Source organism: Tupaia chinensis, unplaced genomic scaffold (assembly GCF_000334495.1).
Source record: "Tupaia chinensis unplaced genomic scaffold, TupChi_1.0 Scaffold000174_1, whole genome shotgun sequence".
In the NCBI taxonomy this organism is placed as follows: domain Eukaryota; kingdom Metazoa; phylum Chordata; class Mammalia; order Scandentia; family Tupaiidae; genus Tupaia; species Tupaia belangeri.
Window position 1 is genome coordinate 2,493,331 of NW_006159649.1, and position 20,150 is coordinate 2,513,480.

The window sequence follows — 20,150 nt, forward strand, 5'->3', positions numbered from 1 at the left end:
TTATTATTATTATTATTATTATTATTATTATTATTATTATTATTATTATTATTATTATTATTATTATTATTATTATTATTATTATTATTATTATTATTATTATTATTATTATTATTATTATTATTATTATTATTATTATTATACTAATGTGTATTTGCTTCAGAAATGTGGGCTACTCATTCTTTAGCAGAGCCAGTCCAACATTAATAACTGAATTTTTTTCCCATATACTCACACGTTTAAAACAAATCCACAAGGAAATGTATTTCTGACACAACAGAGATGTAGGAATATTAAACATTTAATTCATGTGTTCATCCAGCCCGATTTTCCTCAACAAAGTGCATAATCACTTGGGGCAATGCTGGTTTAGACAAGGAACTCCAACTTACTCTATCTACTATAATTAGTTGTCATTTTTAGCTTAAATTTTACTATCTATAGCGAACTAGTTGCAGGAAGAAGAAAACATTATTCAGAGAATTTATAATATTCCCAATAAACAGTGTGTCATATTAGGGAGAATCATTCTATTAAACAGTATATTCTGTTGCCTCACTATCATAACAAAATTCTAAGAAAACCTTTTTTACGTTTTTTGGTTGATATTGTTTTTGTTTGATTTTTATGCCACAGGCCATGTGGCCATGCAGGAGAGACACAGAGAGTGGAACCTCCTACATGGCCTAGAAATGCCACAATCCTTTTTCCTACAGTTTTTCATCTAATCAGAATCCTGGACATGTGTACATGTCCTCAGCATGTTGGCATGTTGGCACTGGGACCAGGATTTGAATCACGGTCAGCCATGTGGGACCTGATTCGTCTGCCCAGCACTAATTCTCTGCTCGACAGGGTCACCCCAGGTTTTTTTGTTTTTTTTTTTTTAATGTTTTATAGAGCAAAATATCCCTGAGTTCCATTTTGAATTACACACTTTTGACTCAGTTTGCATTTGGAACCATGAAAAAGAACCGAGAAGTGAATATGTACAATATTTTACTACTAAAAGAAACATGAATCAAAAGTCTATGTCCGGTTATGGTGTACCAAGAATGATGAGTGATTAGACCCTGTCAAGTGGAAATGCTGTAACAACACAGCTGCCCACAGAACACTACCGGAAAACAGGCCATGGACGACGGTGAAATCTAATTAAGGATATACAATAGCAGCACAGAAGCCAGTCAGTTTTGTCATGGGGTTGAATTTAAGAGAGTAAACCAAATTTGCCTGAACACTTAATGCGCAGACACAAATGCACAGAATTTACACAATTGCCTCATCATGATAAGGTGGCATTATGCCGTCAGTCACACTCTATGAAAACCTAGGTCCAACCAGTCCCAAATACAAAATTCTCTCATAAAACGCTTCTACATAACAGGTTAAAATATGAAAAGTAATTTAAAAAAAGGATAATGATAAAACATGTACTGAGTTAAAAAATAGTTCATGCTTCTAGGAAGCTATAAAGGGGGACGAAGAACGATATAGAAAGGATAAAAGTTTAAACACACGTAAAACTGAAATAATGTGGAAAGTAAACATACCCAGGAACTGGCAAGCCGGCCAGGAGCATAGTAGTCAAGGCATCAGGGTCCCATACGGCTGACTAAACGGTCGGGATCCTCACCTCGTGGCTCACAGGCCGGGTCCTGTGAGTGTGTGCTCAAAATTCCCAAAACAGAATGGAGCAGAGGGGACTGCATAGCCGCAATCCCACTCCCCTGGGGAGATTCCTTCCTCACTTTGGACCACTCCCACCCCACCTTTTCCTAGGGCCATGCCCCATAACAAATTTAAAACAAAACAAAGTGAACAGCATGTAGGTCAAAACAAATGCATAGTAATAGTTATGATCACAATGAAACAACAACATGGGACCTTAACAGAAAGAAAACCAACCAAGCGTTCTTACCTGTCCTGGGACTGCTCTTCGTACATCCGCTCCTTGCCTTCTTTAAAGAGTCTTATTGCTCGTTTTGACTTTTTCATTAGACTATCAATGTAGATTTTAAAATACTCATTTTCACTGAGTTGGGCCAGTTTCTGGTTGTCATCATATTTACTTAATATAAGTCGCAAATGCTGATATGTATCAGGTAAAATGTCAAGTATATACGGTGGGCTGTTTTTCAACTGAAGTTTGGGGTTTTGGCATAGTCTTACCTAAAAATAAAGACAAAAGTAAACACATATTTATGTGAACTGTAATATTTTCTTTCACAGAAACATAAGAAATTTATAGAACTGTGTTCAATTTTTTTCATCTTTTAATACTATAAATTGTGACCTTTAATTACTATCACCAACTTACAAAGAATTGGCAAATATTCACATTTGTCTTAATTTGATGAAAACATATTGTCTTTAGGGCCAGTGGATGCCACAGTGGTTAGTTATATCAATGGACTCACACATGGCTGTATACGGTTCAAATCCTGGACCCTGGGGCTTGAAAATCACACCAGGCATGTGTGCGTGTGTGCCCAAGATCCCAGAAGGAAAATGGAGAAGAGACTATGGTGTGGCCATCATCCCAGGGGGTGATTCCTCATTTTCTCTCTCACTGTCTCTGTCTCTCTCTCCATGCCCCAAGGCAAAAAGCTCTGAAAACAAACAAAACTTTGTCTTACTCTCTTCTATATCACCATTAGTTACAATGTCTAACATTTTCATTCTTCTACCATATCCCATTGTGTATAGCTTACTGAAACACCAGTGTACTAATCGCTGCATCCTACTGGTAAGTCTTTTTATTTCAATAAAAATGAGGAAGTGGTCCTTTTCTGTGGGCAACCAATCTCTCACATTTACTGCACTGAACTCCTAACTAAAGCTCTGTCATAGATTTTAATTACTGTTTTGGTGTATTGTTTCTAAGACCTGGGGGGATTAAAACAAAGAGGTACAATTTTAATAACTGAGCTATTAAGGCATAAATGGGTGTCAGGTCAGAACGAGTCTGTTCCACTCCCCAGACTGTCAACCATTGCCTATAAACATGCGGTAGGTAACGGTTCAGTCATTCCAGCAGGTGCTTCCCAACCACTGGGGCGTTTGGGGTTGCCGGCAGAACTGAAAATACCTTCTGCTAGCAAGAAAAGATATTAATTCAACTACTATATTTGCTTCTACATGTTTATATGACTTAGCCAAAAGTAAGCCTATCACTTTTTTAACCCTTCAAATAGAGTAGAAGGAACCTTTCAAATAAATAATGTCTAAAATGACTTCACTGGAAATTGTACAAGAGCATACAGAGTGTAACAGTGTAGTACTTTCACTAAAGACTAAATGTGCACATAAAGACAGACTGATCAGAAGGCTAGTGAAGCATAAACTTTATGTCCCCTGGGTACATGGCTCTCTTCTAAGGCCCTTGTGATGTATTTTATTGTAAAAATTCAAGTGCAAGGTATTTTCAACACAATTGGTGACAATGTCTTTCATCACGCTGAACGTCCTACTTGTTGAGACTGGCGTGGTGCTGGGCATTTCTGGAATCTTGGATATTGATAACTAGAGTTAGAAATGTATTTGTGAATGGTAAGATGACTTCAGAAATCCAAATAAAAGTGAAATAAAACAGGCACAGAAAGAAAAATATGATGTGGTGCACCATGTATGTGAAGTCAAAAAAAAAAAAAAAGTTGAAGAAATAGAAATAGAGAGTAGAGTTGTGATGAGCCTAGGGACAGGGAGGCGGGGAAGTGGTGTGAAGTAGGTCAAGGGGTAGAAACACCAAATTCAGCAAGATGAATATTCTAAAGATCTAATATTCAGCATGAGCACTATAGTTAATAATATTGTATTATATACTGAAAATATGCTAAGAAAGTAGATTTTAGGTGTCCTTACAACAACCAAAAAAGGTAATTATGGAAGAAAATGAGTAGGTTAATTTCTTTGATTACAATAAAAAGGTGACTATATAGATATATATCAAAACATCACGTTTTACTACCTGAGAATTCTTTTTTTTTAATTTTTCAAAGAATGGCTTGAGAGAACCAGCCCATGGTCTGGTAGTTAAAGCAGCTGGATCTCACAAGGCCAATCAGGTGGTTCAAGTCCCAGACCTGGGGACTTGGAACAAAGAGGAGGCCCTGCATGTGTGCCCCAAATCCTGTGAGGTGGGAGAGATAGAGGAGAGGGGATTACAGAGTGGCTATGCGCATTCACAGAGGTGCTTTCTTTCATTCCCTCTCTCTGACTCTCAGTCTCTCTCTGGAGAGTGCAAGCCACATTATTTTTTAAAATAAATATAAAAGGAATGGTTTGAGAACTACTTTAAGTGCCCACAGTGCTGACTGGCTTTTTCACATTAGCCTAAGGCATAACATATCTTCCCCCTCTCTGCAGAGAGTGCTCAACACTGAATTGTTTAAGCCATAACTAATGAATGACTAGGTTGATTTATTCTGGAATGAACATATACTTATTTTTCAAAATAGTTCAATTCTATTATTTCCTTTTTCACCGTTGTACTCTATAAGTACTCAAACTAATAATCCAAAGATAAAGGGTTGGGTAAATGTAAGATATTATTGGGAGCAGCAGTTGGCATAAGGGCTATGTCGCTAGACTTCCATGTAGTCAACCATGGTTCACGTCCTGGATCCTGTGGCTTAAATTCATGCTGGGTGCATGTGCATGCATGCCCAAGATCCGGAAAGGAGAATGGAGGAGAAAGGATTGCGGCATGGCCATCCCCATTCCCCCGGGGGGGTGATTTCTTGTTTTCTGTCTCTCTGTCTTTCTGGTGAGCGCACCTGTCCTATTGCAAAAACCTCTCGAAACAATATATATGTGTGTGTGTGTGTGTGTGTGTGTGTATACATATATAGACACATATATATTTACACACACACACACACACACACACATATATATATAAAAGATGTTACTGGGATCACCAAGAGATTCCTTGGAAAGGTAGATGGCATCTCATTTATTAAATAACACCAAATCTTTACACAAGTATAATTAATGAAAGGGCTTATAAACCTTTAACCTCTTTTTATTTTTGTGAAATACTAATATAATCAGAGAAACTCATTCTGTCCTAATGACTGATTAAGAACCAAGTATGTCACTGATTGAACAAATCCTTGTTGAAAATAAGATATGTTTTTTCAGCTCTTTAACCCAACAGACACTATCACAAGTAGACAGAAATTTCAAGAATATTGCCACTAAAGTTCTGCAACAGGCACAGTTTAATTTCAGCAACATAAAGCTTTGCATAACATGCCGAAGACTGGTAAATTATTGACTTGTTAGGGGAGCAGGCAGCTTCAAAATCATTTCCTCTACTAGTGAATTTTTTAATGAATAGATAAAAAATTTCTCTCAGTTATTTTTTTAGGCATGTCTAACAACTGTTCTTTGATAGATACTCTTAAGGTTTATGGATATTTAATTCACTATTCTATACCTGACCTTTTACTCACTTGCTTTGTTTAAAATTTTCATTCCAGGGACCAGCAGTTAGCGTAATGCCTATGTCGCTGGACTCCCATGTAGTTAACCGCGGTTCGTGTCCTGGACCTGGTTGCTTCAACTCACACCGGACGCGTGTGCCTGTGTGCCCAAGATCCCGAGAGGAGAATGGAGAAGAGATTGCGGTGTGGCCATCCCCCCGGGGAGTGCTTTCTCACTTTCTGTCTCTGTCTCTCTCTGTCGTTCTGGCGAGTGCACACGCCTTATAGCAAAAACCTCTCCAAAAAATAAAAAAAATTATAATTCCAGGTGGGAATTTCTCTCTTTACTGGGTAAAAGTGTGTGAATAACTACTATGTGCCTGATACTGAACTTAGTGCCAAACAATTATAGATGAGGAGGACATACTTCTTGCCTCAAGGAGTCTGGCAGAAGAGACCTAGTTCTCTAAAATTAACTTAGGAGTAATGGAATTCTTGCTCTAAGGGAATCTTAGTTAAGATCCTATCCAATCCATTCATTTCCAGAAAAAGAAACTAAGAACTACAAAGATTAAGGGACTATTAAAAAATCATTAATCCAACACAAAGGCCTGCATCTTCTGAATCTCAGGCTGATCTTTCTAACTATATCACAATTTAATTTGAATGAAGCACATAATTAACGATCCCTTCTAACCTCATTTGCATTTTTATTTTGTTCAGTTGGCAAATTTACATGAACTTCAGGATTGTTATTTCAACAAAAGTTCCCATGTGAGGCTTTGTTTCAGGCCCTAGGGAATACAAAAAGAGTCGCTCCTAGGCCTGCCCTCCAGGGGCTGTCTAGTGGCTTAGGAAAGAATCACATGAAAGTTAGTGCTGTGTTGGAGGACAGTATAAAGTGCCAGGAAAGAAAAGCAGCAGCTCACTCGTAGCCACATGGGAAGCATCAAGAAAAGTATTTCAATCTGCCACAAGGAATATTCTAGGCAAGCTGATGTGCAGAGGTGCAAGTGGTGCCAGAGGACAGTGTGTGTGCAGAGGAGTAAGTGCAGGTATTCTAAAAGAGACAGTACAGGAGGTCTGAAATATGCCACAGTCCATCTTCTAGGCCCGACAGGCGGCCATCTTCTGGATTTCCATTTGGGAAAGTGCAGCACACAGTGCTGAACCACTACAGTATGGCGCTGCGTGTGCAGGTCCTTGGCTGGGTGACTACAGAACCCTGTGGTTTATGGCAGCTCTGCCAAAAATGGATGACCCTAGACCAGGACTGTGGTTTCTAAGCAGGTCAAATTCAGTTGCATTTTATAAGTGCTTATTGAGTACCTGCTATGAGCAAGGAACTGCAAAAAGCTAGGAAAAGAAAAAAAATTGCTTTTCTAAAAACAGTATGTTAAGAAGAAAAATTAAGCTGATCACAAGGTTCAAGTTCAGATTCAAATTGTTTAAACCTTTTCTAGAAATATCTAAGTTGCTCCCTAGAATGGAAGTTGGTCTCAACACAGAGCAGACAACACTGTCTGCTACATTAAAAGATTCCTATTTTAGCAATATTATTCTTCTCTTTTGTCCTGAATCATAAAATATTTAGTATTGGAATTCGGCTGGAAACTCCATGATAGTCATTGATTCGAAGGATTTTAGAATCCTAAAGACCTGGGAATTTATGAGGATCAACTCTCTCATTTTAACATGACAATAATAAAACACAGAAATGGAATCCGACTAAGGATACTGTCCAGAATCCTGATTTGAGAACTTTGGATTTGAGAACCAGATACTCATTCTCTTTGTACCAGTATACAACTGACTACATTTGTATGAACGTACTTGAAGACTTTTCTTATTAATTGCCAAGAGGCATGTGCACTTGCCAAAGAGATAGAGAAAGAAGAGAAAGCATCTCTCATGAGGCATGGTCCTGCCACAACCTTCCTTCTCCATTTCTCCATCCTGGCAGGATTTGGGGCAGGCAGGCGCATGTGTATGGTGTGAGATTCACCAGGACTGGGATCCGAACCACGACAGCTATGTGGGATCTGGCTTGCCAACCACTGTGTATTTGAAGTTGGTTTGTTGTGTGTGTGTGTGTGTGTGTGTGTTTTAGTTTTTGCTATAGACCACATACATTTGCAAGACATAGAGAAAGGGAAAGTAAGAAAGCACTCCCCAAGCACCTCATCCCCCGCCCAGAGGACAGTCATGCCGCAATTCCTTCTTCTCCATTCTCCTCTGGAATTTTAGGCACATATACATGTAGCCCGGGGTGTTTTTCAGCCTGCTGTGTCCGAAGTGCAAACTGTGCAGTCAGCCATGTGGAATCCAACTACCTTAACCTCCACACCACTTGCTGGCCTTCTGAAGACTCTCAAGTGAAACTGTGCACATGCAGTGTTACCCGTTCAGATACATAAAGATACATAATATTTACGTATATGAGTACTATATAGGTATTTCAGCAAATACAGAAACATGTATTCACACACACATACATGCAGGATCTTCAAAAACATCATGGAAAACATTACATAAAAAAATTACACATGGGTTTTAAAAACTTTTGCATCAAGTAAATTCATATTTAATTCAATGTTTCTAGAAGCTTTTTGAAGTCCTTGCATAGATTCAACCAAAGGCACAAATATAAAAAGAATTTACTATTGCTATAAAAATTCTCAAAGCCACTAATTATCCCTGGAACACTTGCATTTAAGGAGTTTTCCAACTGTGCCTTAATTAAAATTTCTATCCAAAGGGTAATAAATAGGTATTAGATCAGCTGACAAATTGCTGGCAAATAAGCCCCTGAAACATGAAAACATTTCTACTAAAGGAAAAGGAAATTTCAACAGTAAGAAATTGGGCCTATACTGCAGCAGACTTTCATTATAAAATATGCTCACTTCATGGAGCACTCAGTTATACTACATCAACTCACGTTTTCCTAAGGTGAAATATCTCACATTTTTTAAAACAAAATATTTTATTTAACTTTATTTATCCATTTATTTACTCATTTATTTGTTTTTAATTTGACCAGAGAGAGAGAGAAAGCAAGCCTCCAGGTCTGGGATTTGAACTGCAGTCGGATCCATGTGGGAGTCCAGTGCCCCTAACCACCATGCCACTTACGGGTCCCAAAATACACCACTTTTTAAAGACAGTATGGAGGACTGTCCTCCTCCTATAAATGTTATAAAAGGTTTCTTACCACAATTGCATAAAAGTATGTCTTTGTAATAAAAGGCATCTAAGACTTTTTCAGGCTCTATTTTAATTCAGGAAATCATCAATATGTATGTCTGTGTATACACACACACACACACACACACACATATATATATATATATATACACATATATATACATACATACATACACACACATATATGTATGTGTATATACATATATGTATACACATCTATATGTGTGTGTATATATATTATACATGTATATATTTTATATTTTTTAATTTGACCAGAGAGGGACAGAGGGCAAGAGAGAGAGAGAGGGAAAATGAGAAAGCAAGCTGCCAGGTCCGAGACTCGAACCGCAGTCAACCATGTGGGAATCCAGTGCCCTTCACTACACCACCTGCCAGCCCCTCCACACCAAATATTGATTGGGTGAAATAAGGTTAGCACATAATATTGGTCACGAGTCTACTATATTAGTTACAGTAAGATTTGGAAAAATCTATGAATTACTTCATGAATTTCAGTGAAGCTTCTTTAGAAGACTTATGTAACAAATGCCATTAGAAAGTCATGATTAAAATATCAATTTGGGTTAATCTATACACTATCCTTCTTCCAAATAAGAATAGAGACCCTTTAAAGGTAGACAACATAACTTTCTTCTTCATTGGTCTTCCTTCATCACCTAACATGGGACCATGCATAGAGTAGATAAGCAATAATTATCTGATAAAGGGAAGGGTGGAAGAGAGGAACCACGTAAGGAGAAATCTCTCAGGAAAAAAAAAAAATGATTACAAATAGGATATCCATATCTATATCAAATAAACCTGTCTAAATGCAAAGCTTGAAAATGAACTTGATAATAACAGACATACAAGGGAAATATCTTTTTGATTTACTTCCTATGGAAAGAGGAAGAAGCAGATTTCCCATGAAACAGTGTGCTTGATTGTCTTCATACAATGAACACAGACATTGGAATCAAGCAAACCTAGAATCTGGCCTTTCCTCTTAATTAGCTTGACCATCTTTGGCAATTTTCTTCTCTGGAAACCTTGCAGACTACAATATTTCTTAGAGGAGCAAATGCAAATTCCTTGACACAGCGCCATAACATACTTGGCACTCACTACTTTTAGTATTTCTTCTCCTTCCATATTTTGTATCCCATCACAAAAAGGCAAAATCCCTGCCCATTTTGCAATAGTATAAGAATTAGACAAAGGGCATTGACCACTTTGTTGGCGATGATTATTAATTTTTAGAGGTTTTTGCCATTGGGCATGTGCACTTGCAGGAGAGAAAGACAGAAAGTAAGAAATCATCCTCTGGGGGCGTGGCCACACAGCAATCACTTCTCCTCTGTTCTCCTCTGGGGATTTTGGGCACACACATACATATGCCCAACATGAATTTCAAGCTGCCAGGTCTGAGACTCAGACAGTTGACTATGTGGGAGTCCAGCACCTTAACCACCATGCTGGACCTGGAGATGGTAGATTTTTTTTTTAATAATTATTTTATTTTCTTTCTTTCTCTCTTTCTTTCCTTACTTACTTATTCATTTATTCATTCATTCATTCCAGTTTGACCAGAATGAGAGAGAGAGAGAGAGAGAAAGAAAAGAAATCGCCAGGTCCAGGATTGAACCGGGGTTGGCCGTGTGGGAGTACAGTGTTGTTCTTTTTTTTTTTGAGGTTTTTCGCTATAGGGCACGTGTGCTTGCCAGACAGACAGAGACACAGAGACAGAAAGCGAGATATCACCTCCCAGGGGGGATGGTCACGCCGCAATCCCTTCTCCTCCATTCTCCTCTCGGGATCCTGGGCACGCACGCACATGTGCCCGGCGTGAGTTTTAAGCCACCGGGTCCGGGACGCAAACCACGGTTGACTACATGGGAGTCCAGCGACATAGCCATTACACTAACTGCTGATTCCCAGGGAGTCCAGTGTTCTTAACCACCATGCCACCGCCAGCCCCAGGGATGGTGAATTTTTTAAAGATTACTTAGGGATCAACCGTGCTGTGTGAGGCTCAGCCATAGGAAAGGTTCTGTGTTCGTAACCAGCGGCTTCCCTGAACAACCTGAGTATCCCAGCCACATATATGTCCATGATCCAGGACTGACTGAAAGTGAGAGTGGATTGTAGTGTCCAATCCTGTGAGGGATGCAGTCTTCTCTCTCTCTCACTCATGGAAAAAACAAACAAACTTGTGTGGGGGGGAGTTATTTTACTTATAAAATTCTTCATGCTACTTCAAACCCTTGAAAACATCCGGATGTTCTGTGCAGGAAAACAGAAAATACGGCTAACCCCAGGTCTGCACTCCTGTCAGTTGATGCAGAATCTTCTAGATCCTTCAAAACCAAAACACTCTCAGGAAAAAATGTAGTGCTAAAATCACACAATCTTTTAATTTTTAACAACTTTTATTCTTGCGATTTAAAAACAGTGTGAATGAGCTTCACAATTATTTAAAAATTAAAATGTTAAAAGCTAAAAATATTGCATTGGCTCCGTGCTGCAGTGGCAATGAGTTATTCAAGTTAAACTGGCGATCACAGTTCAATCCCCGGCCCAGTCAGCCTGAAATGCACCAAGCATGTGAATGAATACCCAAGACCCATGGACTGTAGGAAAGGGGTCTCAGTGTAAGGGGACCCATGAATGGTACTCATCTTTCTCTCTTTTCTCCTCTCTGTAACTTACCATGTACATGTGCACATGCTTATTATAAATAAATTTTAAAAAATTAAGCTATAAAATTTAGTTATTTGCAGAGCTTCTTTCATTATTAGGAAAAAAGTCAACAGTCTACAAAAAACAAACCTTAAATATATGTCCGACAGAGGACATAAAACTAGCGCTGTGGAATTAATTAAATCACAGTATGTGTTTAAGATTTTCTTAATATAAAAAACAAGAACTGACTTTCATTTAAATGTTTTACTTATTGACCCACGGAATTACTAAAATACCAGTTAAAATACATAGTTTATTCTATATCAAAATTTTAAAACATGACTGAAACATTATAAATATTATGCCTTAACTCACTTCCCATCCACCCATCATAATATTTACACATTTCCTCAAAACTTTTCTGTATACTCCCTCAATATTCCTCACTTCCCTGTTCTTTAAGGAGAAGTTATATTTATCTACCTAGGCTGACCTTTGTACTTGGTTCTAGCCTTTCTCTTCAGCATTACTATCTACAATGCTACTTCTCGAATTATTTCTTCACAAAGCATTCCCTAGTCACTACCCTTCCCTCCTGTCTACAAACCTTTCCTAGACTGTGTGTGTGTGTGTACAGAAACCCAAACAAACACAGTTATTTCAACTCTGTTCAAATACTCAAGCTATCAGCACTTTTCTTCATTTTATTAGTTGTTGCAGTTCTAGAACAATTTTTAAATAACTCGCTCATTTGAATCTAGTTTCTTCGCATACGTGAAAATACTCTGTGAGGCTCAACAATGGCTTCTAATCATGAGATTCTAAGACTGCTTCAATTTTGACCCTGTTTGGTTTTCTCCATTTGAGCTTGAACTTTTTTTTTTAATCAAAACTTGAAACAATCTTCTTGAAACCCTTTCTACCCAAGAAATCAATATAAGGGGACTTCCAAAAGTTTATGGAATAATGGATTAAAGTATAAGCTTATTTTGGGGCAAAAATTTCTGAAATATATGCATAGTTTCTTCATGACACATATTTTCCTTTTTATTTCTTTTTTGACGATCTCTCATATGCTCTTATGTTTTTCTTTTTCATCACTATTCTTTGTAGGATTATCTTTCAGTCTCTGATCTAATGACACTCCCGCCACACCCAAGTGTTTAATTCTCTGACTTTTTCTCTAATTTGTTCATTGTACCTTGTATGGAAAATCTCTTAAGAATTCTATAACTCTCGTAGAGTTCAAATAAATGAGTCCAAATTCCTGGACACAGGCGCCCAAATCTCTATCATCTTCCTCTAACTTAACCTTCTCTTTCTCATTAATCTCCCATCATTCTTTCAGCATAATGTGTCCCCCACCACACTGGAATCCAAATCATCCTCTAAAAACAGCTGGAGAGGGCCTTCTCCATACTTCACTCTACACCAAGTTTCCACACCCATAAAGCACATCCACCTCCACCATGAACTGTGTCAGCACTTCATACCATACTATAGCTTGAAATACTATTGCTATGGACACATCTACCAAATACATCTCTCTAGTTTAAACTTTTCTCCTGAACTACACCCTCAGTTTTCTAACTTTCAAATGGGTTTTTCTTAGGCACACCCCACTCAGCATGGCCAAAAACAAACTTAATCATCAGCAACCTCCAAACTTCCTCTTTTCCTTCCTATGTTCCTTATTTCATTAAAGGCATCACTGCCTTCAGAATCAACCAGGCCGAAAACCTCAGGGGTTACTTTAACTTCACCTTCTATCTCATTTGCTAACTCTGACAAGTTATCAAGACTTGTAAATTTTACCTCCAAAATGTTTCCCATATTTACTTGTTTTGTTTTTGCTTTTCTCTCTCCCTCTCTCTCTCTCTCTGTCTCTCTCTGTGTGTGTGTGTGTGTGTGTGTGTGTGTGTGTGTGTGTGTGTGTTTGGAGAGAGATGTTTTTTGCTATAGGGCACATGCACTCACCAGACAGACAAAGACAGAGAGACAGAAAGAGAGAAGTCACTCCCCACGAAGGATGACCATACCACAGTCCCTTCTCCTCCATTCTCCTCTTGGATTTTGGGTACACATGCACACATGCCCAGCGTGTTTTAAGCTGCCGGGTCCAGGACTCGAGCCATGGGCGACTACATGGGAGTCCAGTGACGTAACCATTACACCATCTATTGGTACCAAGCATTCCATATTTGAAACAGCTTTCTATCTACTGTCCACTCTAGGCCAGTCCTTCATTAATTCTTGCCCAGACTGTTTTAATTCCTCTTCATCATGCTTTCGGTTTTTTTCCCTCTTAACCCAACCTTCATAGAGTCAAAGAAGTAATCTATGAAAGCATAGCCTTGGTTTTATTTTCTTCTCCCTGATCAAAAGCCTCTAATGGCTATTTGCCCACCAAATAAATTAGTCCAAATTCCTGGACGCAGGTGCCCAAATCCCTATCATCTTCCTCTAACTTACCTTCTCTTTCTCAATGAGCTCCCATCACTCAGAATAATGTGTCCCCCACCACACTGGAATTCAAACCATCCTCTAAAAACAGCTGGAGAGGACCTTCTCCACACTTCACTCTACACCAAGTTTCCACACCTGTAAACCACATCCACCTCCACCTTGAACTATGTCACTGCACTTCACTCCATACTACAGCACTTACTATTGGGTCGTCGGAAAAATCATGATGCACTTCTACATAGAAAAACAGAAATATACGTCATTACTTTTCCAACAACGCAATGTAGGCTACTCTGGTACAGTCATTTATAGATATCTGTCTTTCCACAGTTCAGATTCGATGAATGATGTAGTCAACAGATGACATATAATGTAACTTTCGAAAGGCAGAAGTTGTTTCAAAATACCAGTGGTAAATGTATTATAATAGTTAAAAGACTGCTAGCTGATTAAGGTTTCCATTATGTGTGTACCTATATCACAAGGTTAACCAAGGGAGTCCTTGGTAGGATTCCTTAAAACCTGATATTTTATAGAAAGCTTTCCCTGGAAGTTCCTAATAGCAACATCGAGACTACTTTTATCTCATCCCAAATTCTAAATCTCTGTACTAAACAAAACTGTCCGAACACTCACTGTGTTATTATCCCCCATCCAAGTCTATTAGGGCCTGTGATTCTGCTAAGGCAAACAACTTCAACGAGGAAACAGGAAATACGTGAAGAAGAAGAATTCAGATGAGTGATACTCATTTTTTTCAAGAAGGCAAAAGTCTCAAAACTACAAACAATAGACATCCAAAACCTAAGTTTTACTCCAGATGAAATACTGTGAAGAGCGATAAAGAAGCCAACTTAAAAAAGAAAATATGCTCTTATTTTAAAAAATACCTGTAACTAATTCAGGTATCTATGATTGACAAACTTTAAAATTCATATGCTTACAATATAATGATAAGTATAGAGACTGAGTTATATTTTAAGCTTGATAAATGTACCAAGTGCACTGAGAGTAAAAGGCAGAAAAGACTATTTGACATCATCACTTTCAAAAGCTTTTAAAACTGGGAACCAGCAGTTAGCGTAATGGCTATGTCGCTGGACTCCCATGTAGTCGACTGCAGTTCGAGTCCTGGACCCGGTGGCTTAAAACTCACACCGGGCGCGTATGCGTGCGTGCCCAAGATCCCGAGTGGAGAATAGAGGAGAAGGGATTGCGGTGTGACCATCCCCCCTGGGGGGTGATTTCTCGCTTTCTGTCTCTCTGTCTCTGTCTGTCTGGTGAGCGCACACACCCTATAACAAAAATCTCTCAAAAAAAAAAAAAACTTAAAAAAAAAGCTTTTGAAACTTTCAGGAACGTAATTTCAAATAAATGACAAGGACAGCAAAACAAGAACATAGGCAGGTACTCAACTTACTTTGCTCTTTAGCATCAATTAATATTTTCTAATTTCCCGAACATCCATGTATTCTCAGTACTTTGAACATCTATTAGATGGAAAAATGTTCCTTCTACTTTCCATCACCTGGCTAAGACTCCTGTGAAAACCACATTCGGGAACCTCACATTAATAAATTATCATCCCGACCACACTGATTAGCCATCATTTCCTTCCCCTCACCTCAGCATTTCCAGCAAGAGCACAATGCTGCTGCTAAAAGCCAAGGGCCAGTGGAATCCAGGCTGTCTGAACAGTGGCCAGAAAACAAGCGGCATGTTCCTGCTCTGCTCCCACTGTACTTAGAGTGGGTCTGTACCACAGCCCTTCCCTACCAGATGGCAATGGCCCATTTCCACACCTCACTCTCGTCTTGTTCTTGGAGTACCTTGAAGGCCGAGAGCAGGCTATGCTTTATTTCTCTTTACATCCCCAGGAATAAGTACTGAGTAGGAACATAGTAGGCCCTACTAAATGTTTACTAAAGATTTAAGAAACTGTCTCTGTCATAGCTTTAAAATAGACTTCACATTTCATTTTAGGTATTTTGAGCTGAGTAATAGCTCTGCCATGGTATCAAATAGGTACCTCTTGGCTTGTCAGGATCAGCTTCTGGCATAGACTGGCAAACAGAGCCAATCCCAGAAAACATGTCTAAGGGGGATGCTTTGGGATATGCTGCTATTCTTCTTTTCCAACATCTGTACTATTCTAACTTTGTAATACCAGTATTCTGTTACTCTGCCTCTCACAGGAAACAAAACTGAGTAGTTAGTCTGTCCTCTCAGTGATCTTAGAAAGAAAGCCTGCCCTCCAAAAACAGAACAAGTAGTTGGACCTGGAATTTTAGTTGAACATTTTAAATTCTAGAGGCCAGGGGATGGCAAAACTGCACACTACCTTGGTATTTCCTCCACAGTCTAAGGCTGTTCTGTTATCCCTGTGAAAATGTTACTTTATCTTGCAGGTAGCCAAGACGCACTGAACGTTGTTTTCATATTTATAATTCTCTAAGATCTGGCCTTGTAAAGAGGCTTCTGGTAAATAATACTAATAATAATAACCATTGTACAATTAACTCTGACTTTTACATAACTACCAGGTAGACTTAAATTTGTTATTTTCTGTTATTCATAAAGTAAACTCATGCTAGTGCAGTAATTTTTATAGTTAGGTAATGTGTCAAGGGATTAACTTTAGGAGTAATAATAAAGTTCCTGATGTAATCACCAGGACAATGTTGATATTATGAGACACTTCCTTCACTACTGGCAAGTAAAACAAGATACACACATGTTTATCACATACTTTAATAAAATATATGACCAATTAGTCTCAATGTCTTTTTATTACTGTGTGAAAGAGTAGAAATAAATGCACTAAATTTTTGTATTATAATTTATACATAGGAATCTCTCCACAAATCCCATGGATTCATTCACAAAAAAACACAATCATCTTCACCAATGAAAAATAATGAAGAAAAATAAGGAAATCCAACAACATGCCCTTGCCCATACCCTCACCCACAGCCCAGTAAGGAGTGACTCCAGATAACAGATTTCCTTGTGACTTGAGTTTGTCCAATAGGGTCAACCCAAATCCACAAAAGGGTTAACAAAATAAACAATGGTAGATGTCTAACTATCAGATAATCATCTATTTTACTATAATTCATGGTGAAATAATTAAAAGTGGATACAATTTATGTTAACTACCAGTTACAGGACAAAATTAAGCATGTCACTTTTTTTAAGAGAGTTTTTTTTTGCTATAGAGCATGTGAGCTTGCCATAGAGACAGAGAGAGACAGAGAGACAGAACATGAGAAATAATCCCCCAGGGGGATGGCCATGCTGCAATCCCTTTGCCTCCATTTTCCTCTCGGGACCCTGGGCACACAGGGACACACGTCCAGCATGAGTTTTAAGTCACCAGGTCTAGGACTCGAACCACAACTGACTACATGGGAGTCCAGCAACATAACCATTATGCCATCTGCTGGTCCCATGTACACCATTTTTTAAAAGTTTCAAAAATAATGACTTTATAGGAACTATAACTCATCTCTACCTTATATAAATCTCTTTCATTGGCTATTCTAACACGCACTCAGAAAAGCACAAATATGACCACTGAAAGAAGGGGAGTGAGAGTGGGAGGAGTAGCACTTTTGTAAACTCAACACATTTGTTGCTCATTTATGTAACAGATACAGAAAAACCCCGAATCCCTTCTCTTGCCATCAACTAATGATTCAGGAAAAAGAGTGACCTTCAGATGCATTCTCTTTAGAAAAACAGGGAGCTAAATTGTTCCTGCCAAAATATATGCATTTTTTTTCCAGTTGCATACTTCTCATTCTTAAGTACCCAATGCTAAAATCAAAATCTGACCCCAGGCAGCAAGATGCAATGTTCTGACACTATGACATCATTCTGTCTGGAGCACTTTATTATAACAATTTGAATAAATTGGCAGAAGCTTAAATAGGTCACACTGAAGCTCAAAACTAAGGATATTTATCTGGCAAAAATATTCTGCCTCTGCATTTAACACCACCAGCCACTTGAATGACAGGACTGGCATTCATCTCTCCATGTGTACTTTCCATAAGGATAAATGAAAATAAACTCAATCATATAACCTTCCTATAATATCATAGCACTGATAGTGGCTTTTTCTTGCCACTATTTGCACAAAGTGACAACTCAAAGGTGAATGCTACCATATGATTTAATGATGCTTTGGCACGTCTCTGCAAAGAAACCTATTTTTAAGTCTCCATTTCTGCAGTTATAAGAATACCAAGAATCTTGCCTGAACCAAATTTATATTAACTCCAAACATATGTGAAGTAAGTCCATAAGGTACTATTAATTCTGCAAAGCAGCAAGCTACATCTTAATCATATTTATTTCACAATCTTACTTAGTAAAATAGGATGCTGCCAGCTATAGCTTTCTGAGAAGACTCCTGTAAGGCAGGTATTCATGTTACCTTTTCATGTGGACTTCCCTGGGTCCTGACATTCAGCTCGAGTTCTTCTTGTGAAATTATAGTTCATCTGAAAGCAGCATGCAGAAACCACAGAGGTTTCTGATACTCTCAGCCTTGCCACCCCCAATAAATTTTCCTTTCACAATAAACAATGTGCAATCGAAAAGGTTTCCTGTTTCAAAATGGAATGAGAGATGAAAGAAACTGTAACTCCACCATTAAGAACAAAAGTTTCTTAATGAAGATGAATTCATGAAGATGAAAATGGAAAACTCTCAAATACTGCTTCCTCATCTAAGAACTAATCTGGTAAATATTTTCTGCATCCCACATGTGGCTGTTACGAATGGCTCACCAGAGACTTTCTTTAAGTTACTTGCGTGTACTCTTTTGTTACTGAAGAGTGGCATAACCTAACTCAGAACAAACACTTCCATGCTATACTCTGGCCATACACCAACAAAAGCAGCCAATGGTTAAACATTTTGCATATCTGAGTCATACAGAGGAACTCTGAACCTTTAGAGTAGCACAGAAGGTTTCCAAAGGGAAAAAAGAAAAAAACAAGTCTTGGCTTTGAATCCAACTTTTCAAAACACAAAGAATAGAAGTAAGAAAATGATCAATATAGATGAAAGCATTGCTGCCATCATAATAATTATCAGCGTAAGTTAAGGTGAAGAAACCATCTTCAGGTAAACAGGACTACAAACAGCCAAGACCATACACAACTTACCACTTTGTCCATGAGTTTCCAAGTCTTCTCCACAGTCCTGCGGTCGGCAGCAGCTTGCTTGGGGGGTCCAACTGCATCCTGAATAGCATCAATAATGCCCAAAATTCGACCTTTTCGTGGGTTGCCTCCTCGACCACCAGGGTTTCTGCCATTCATTGAATTTGCCATCTGGAATCTCAGTTCTTTGAAAAGCAAGTATTACCAAAAAAAAAGGAAAAAGAAAAAGAAAAAGTTAAGTTCTTTTTTTGAAAATATTTACACAACAGAAAACCTAATAGGCTAACTTGTACCCACAACAGCCTCCTCCTTCAGTAAGAACAAAACTGAGGGTCCCAGATTCAACTTTTGACTAAGCCTACAAATGTACATTTTCAGTCTTTAGACACAGGAGATTTAGACTCGGTGACCCTAGATTTGCTTTTAGAATATTAAGAGTTAAAGATGCATCTCCCTCCAGTTTCAAGTAACTAAGGATTAACTAATACCTAACTCATAACAAAACAATATCAAGAGATTTCCTCCAATGAGTTAAGAACACAACGTTCTCTCCCTCCCTGCCTGAATCCAAATTCAAAATGCTAGAACTGAAGCCCCAGAATACATTTTGGGGAACCTCACTCCCACTCCGTTCGCTTCCACCAAGTTATATAAACGTAAAGACTGTTCACCATGAGCATAAGGGACACGTCTGTTGTCAACAAAGGCGTAGGACTTGGATTTTCCCCGCTAAAACCACTGAGTACACGGACACCGAACACACAGTTCTTTAAACCACCGCGGTGAGTAGTTATTCGAAAGAGCCAAAGAAGCCAACAAATAGCCCGTTTTAAAAGAGAGAGTGAGAAAGTGACAAGAGCAGACACGGCAAGGAGAGAGTTCACTTCTTTCGCTCCGCGCCTCCAGTCTCACCAGGGAGGGGAGGAGGTGGTGGGAGAAATCCAAAGCTTTGTTTCAGGACGTCTGTGCCTCTATCCTGCTCAGGCCCCCAGCCTGACACTCTCGGATCTCAGCTGGCGGAAGAAGGTGGACGGAGAGAGGACAAAGTATGTCCTGCTCGTCCAGCGCCCGCAGCCCGTCAGCCTGGGACACACAGCGATCCGCGCCCAGTGGACGCGCCTCCCCGCCGTCCGAACACCAGCCGCCAGCTTCGTCTACTCGCTGTGTCCTGCCCCCACCCCACCCCCCCCCC

General features: G+C 38.9%; 1 protein-coding gene across 4 annotated transcripts in view; it reads right to left on the reverse strand.

Annotated features, from left to right (window-relative positions):
• CBLB (Cbl proto-oncogene B) overlaps positions 1-20,150 on the reverse strand; it is a 238,663-nt gene that overhangs the window by 218,024 nt on the left and 489 nt on the right. For 3 of the 4 annotated variants that reach the window (XM_006146266.3, XM_006146263.3, XM_006146264.3), the window contains exons 2-3: positions 18,962-19,143; positions 1,922-2,172 (exon numbers count right to left, since the gene is read on the reverse strand). In XM_006146266.3, the coding sequence (XP_006146328.1) occupies positions 1,922-2,172; positions 18,962-19,129 (419 nt within the window). In that variant the 5' untranslated portion in view covers positions 19,130-19,143. Of the gene's footprint in view, positions 1-1,921; positions 2,173-18,961; positions 19,144-19,870; positions 20,115-20,150 lie in introns of those variants that run through there. The other variant, XM_006146265.3, reaches the window with a different exon arrangement.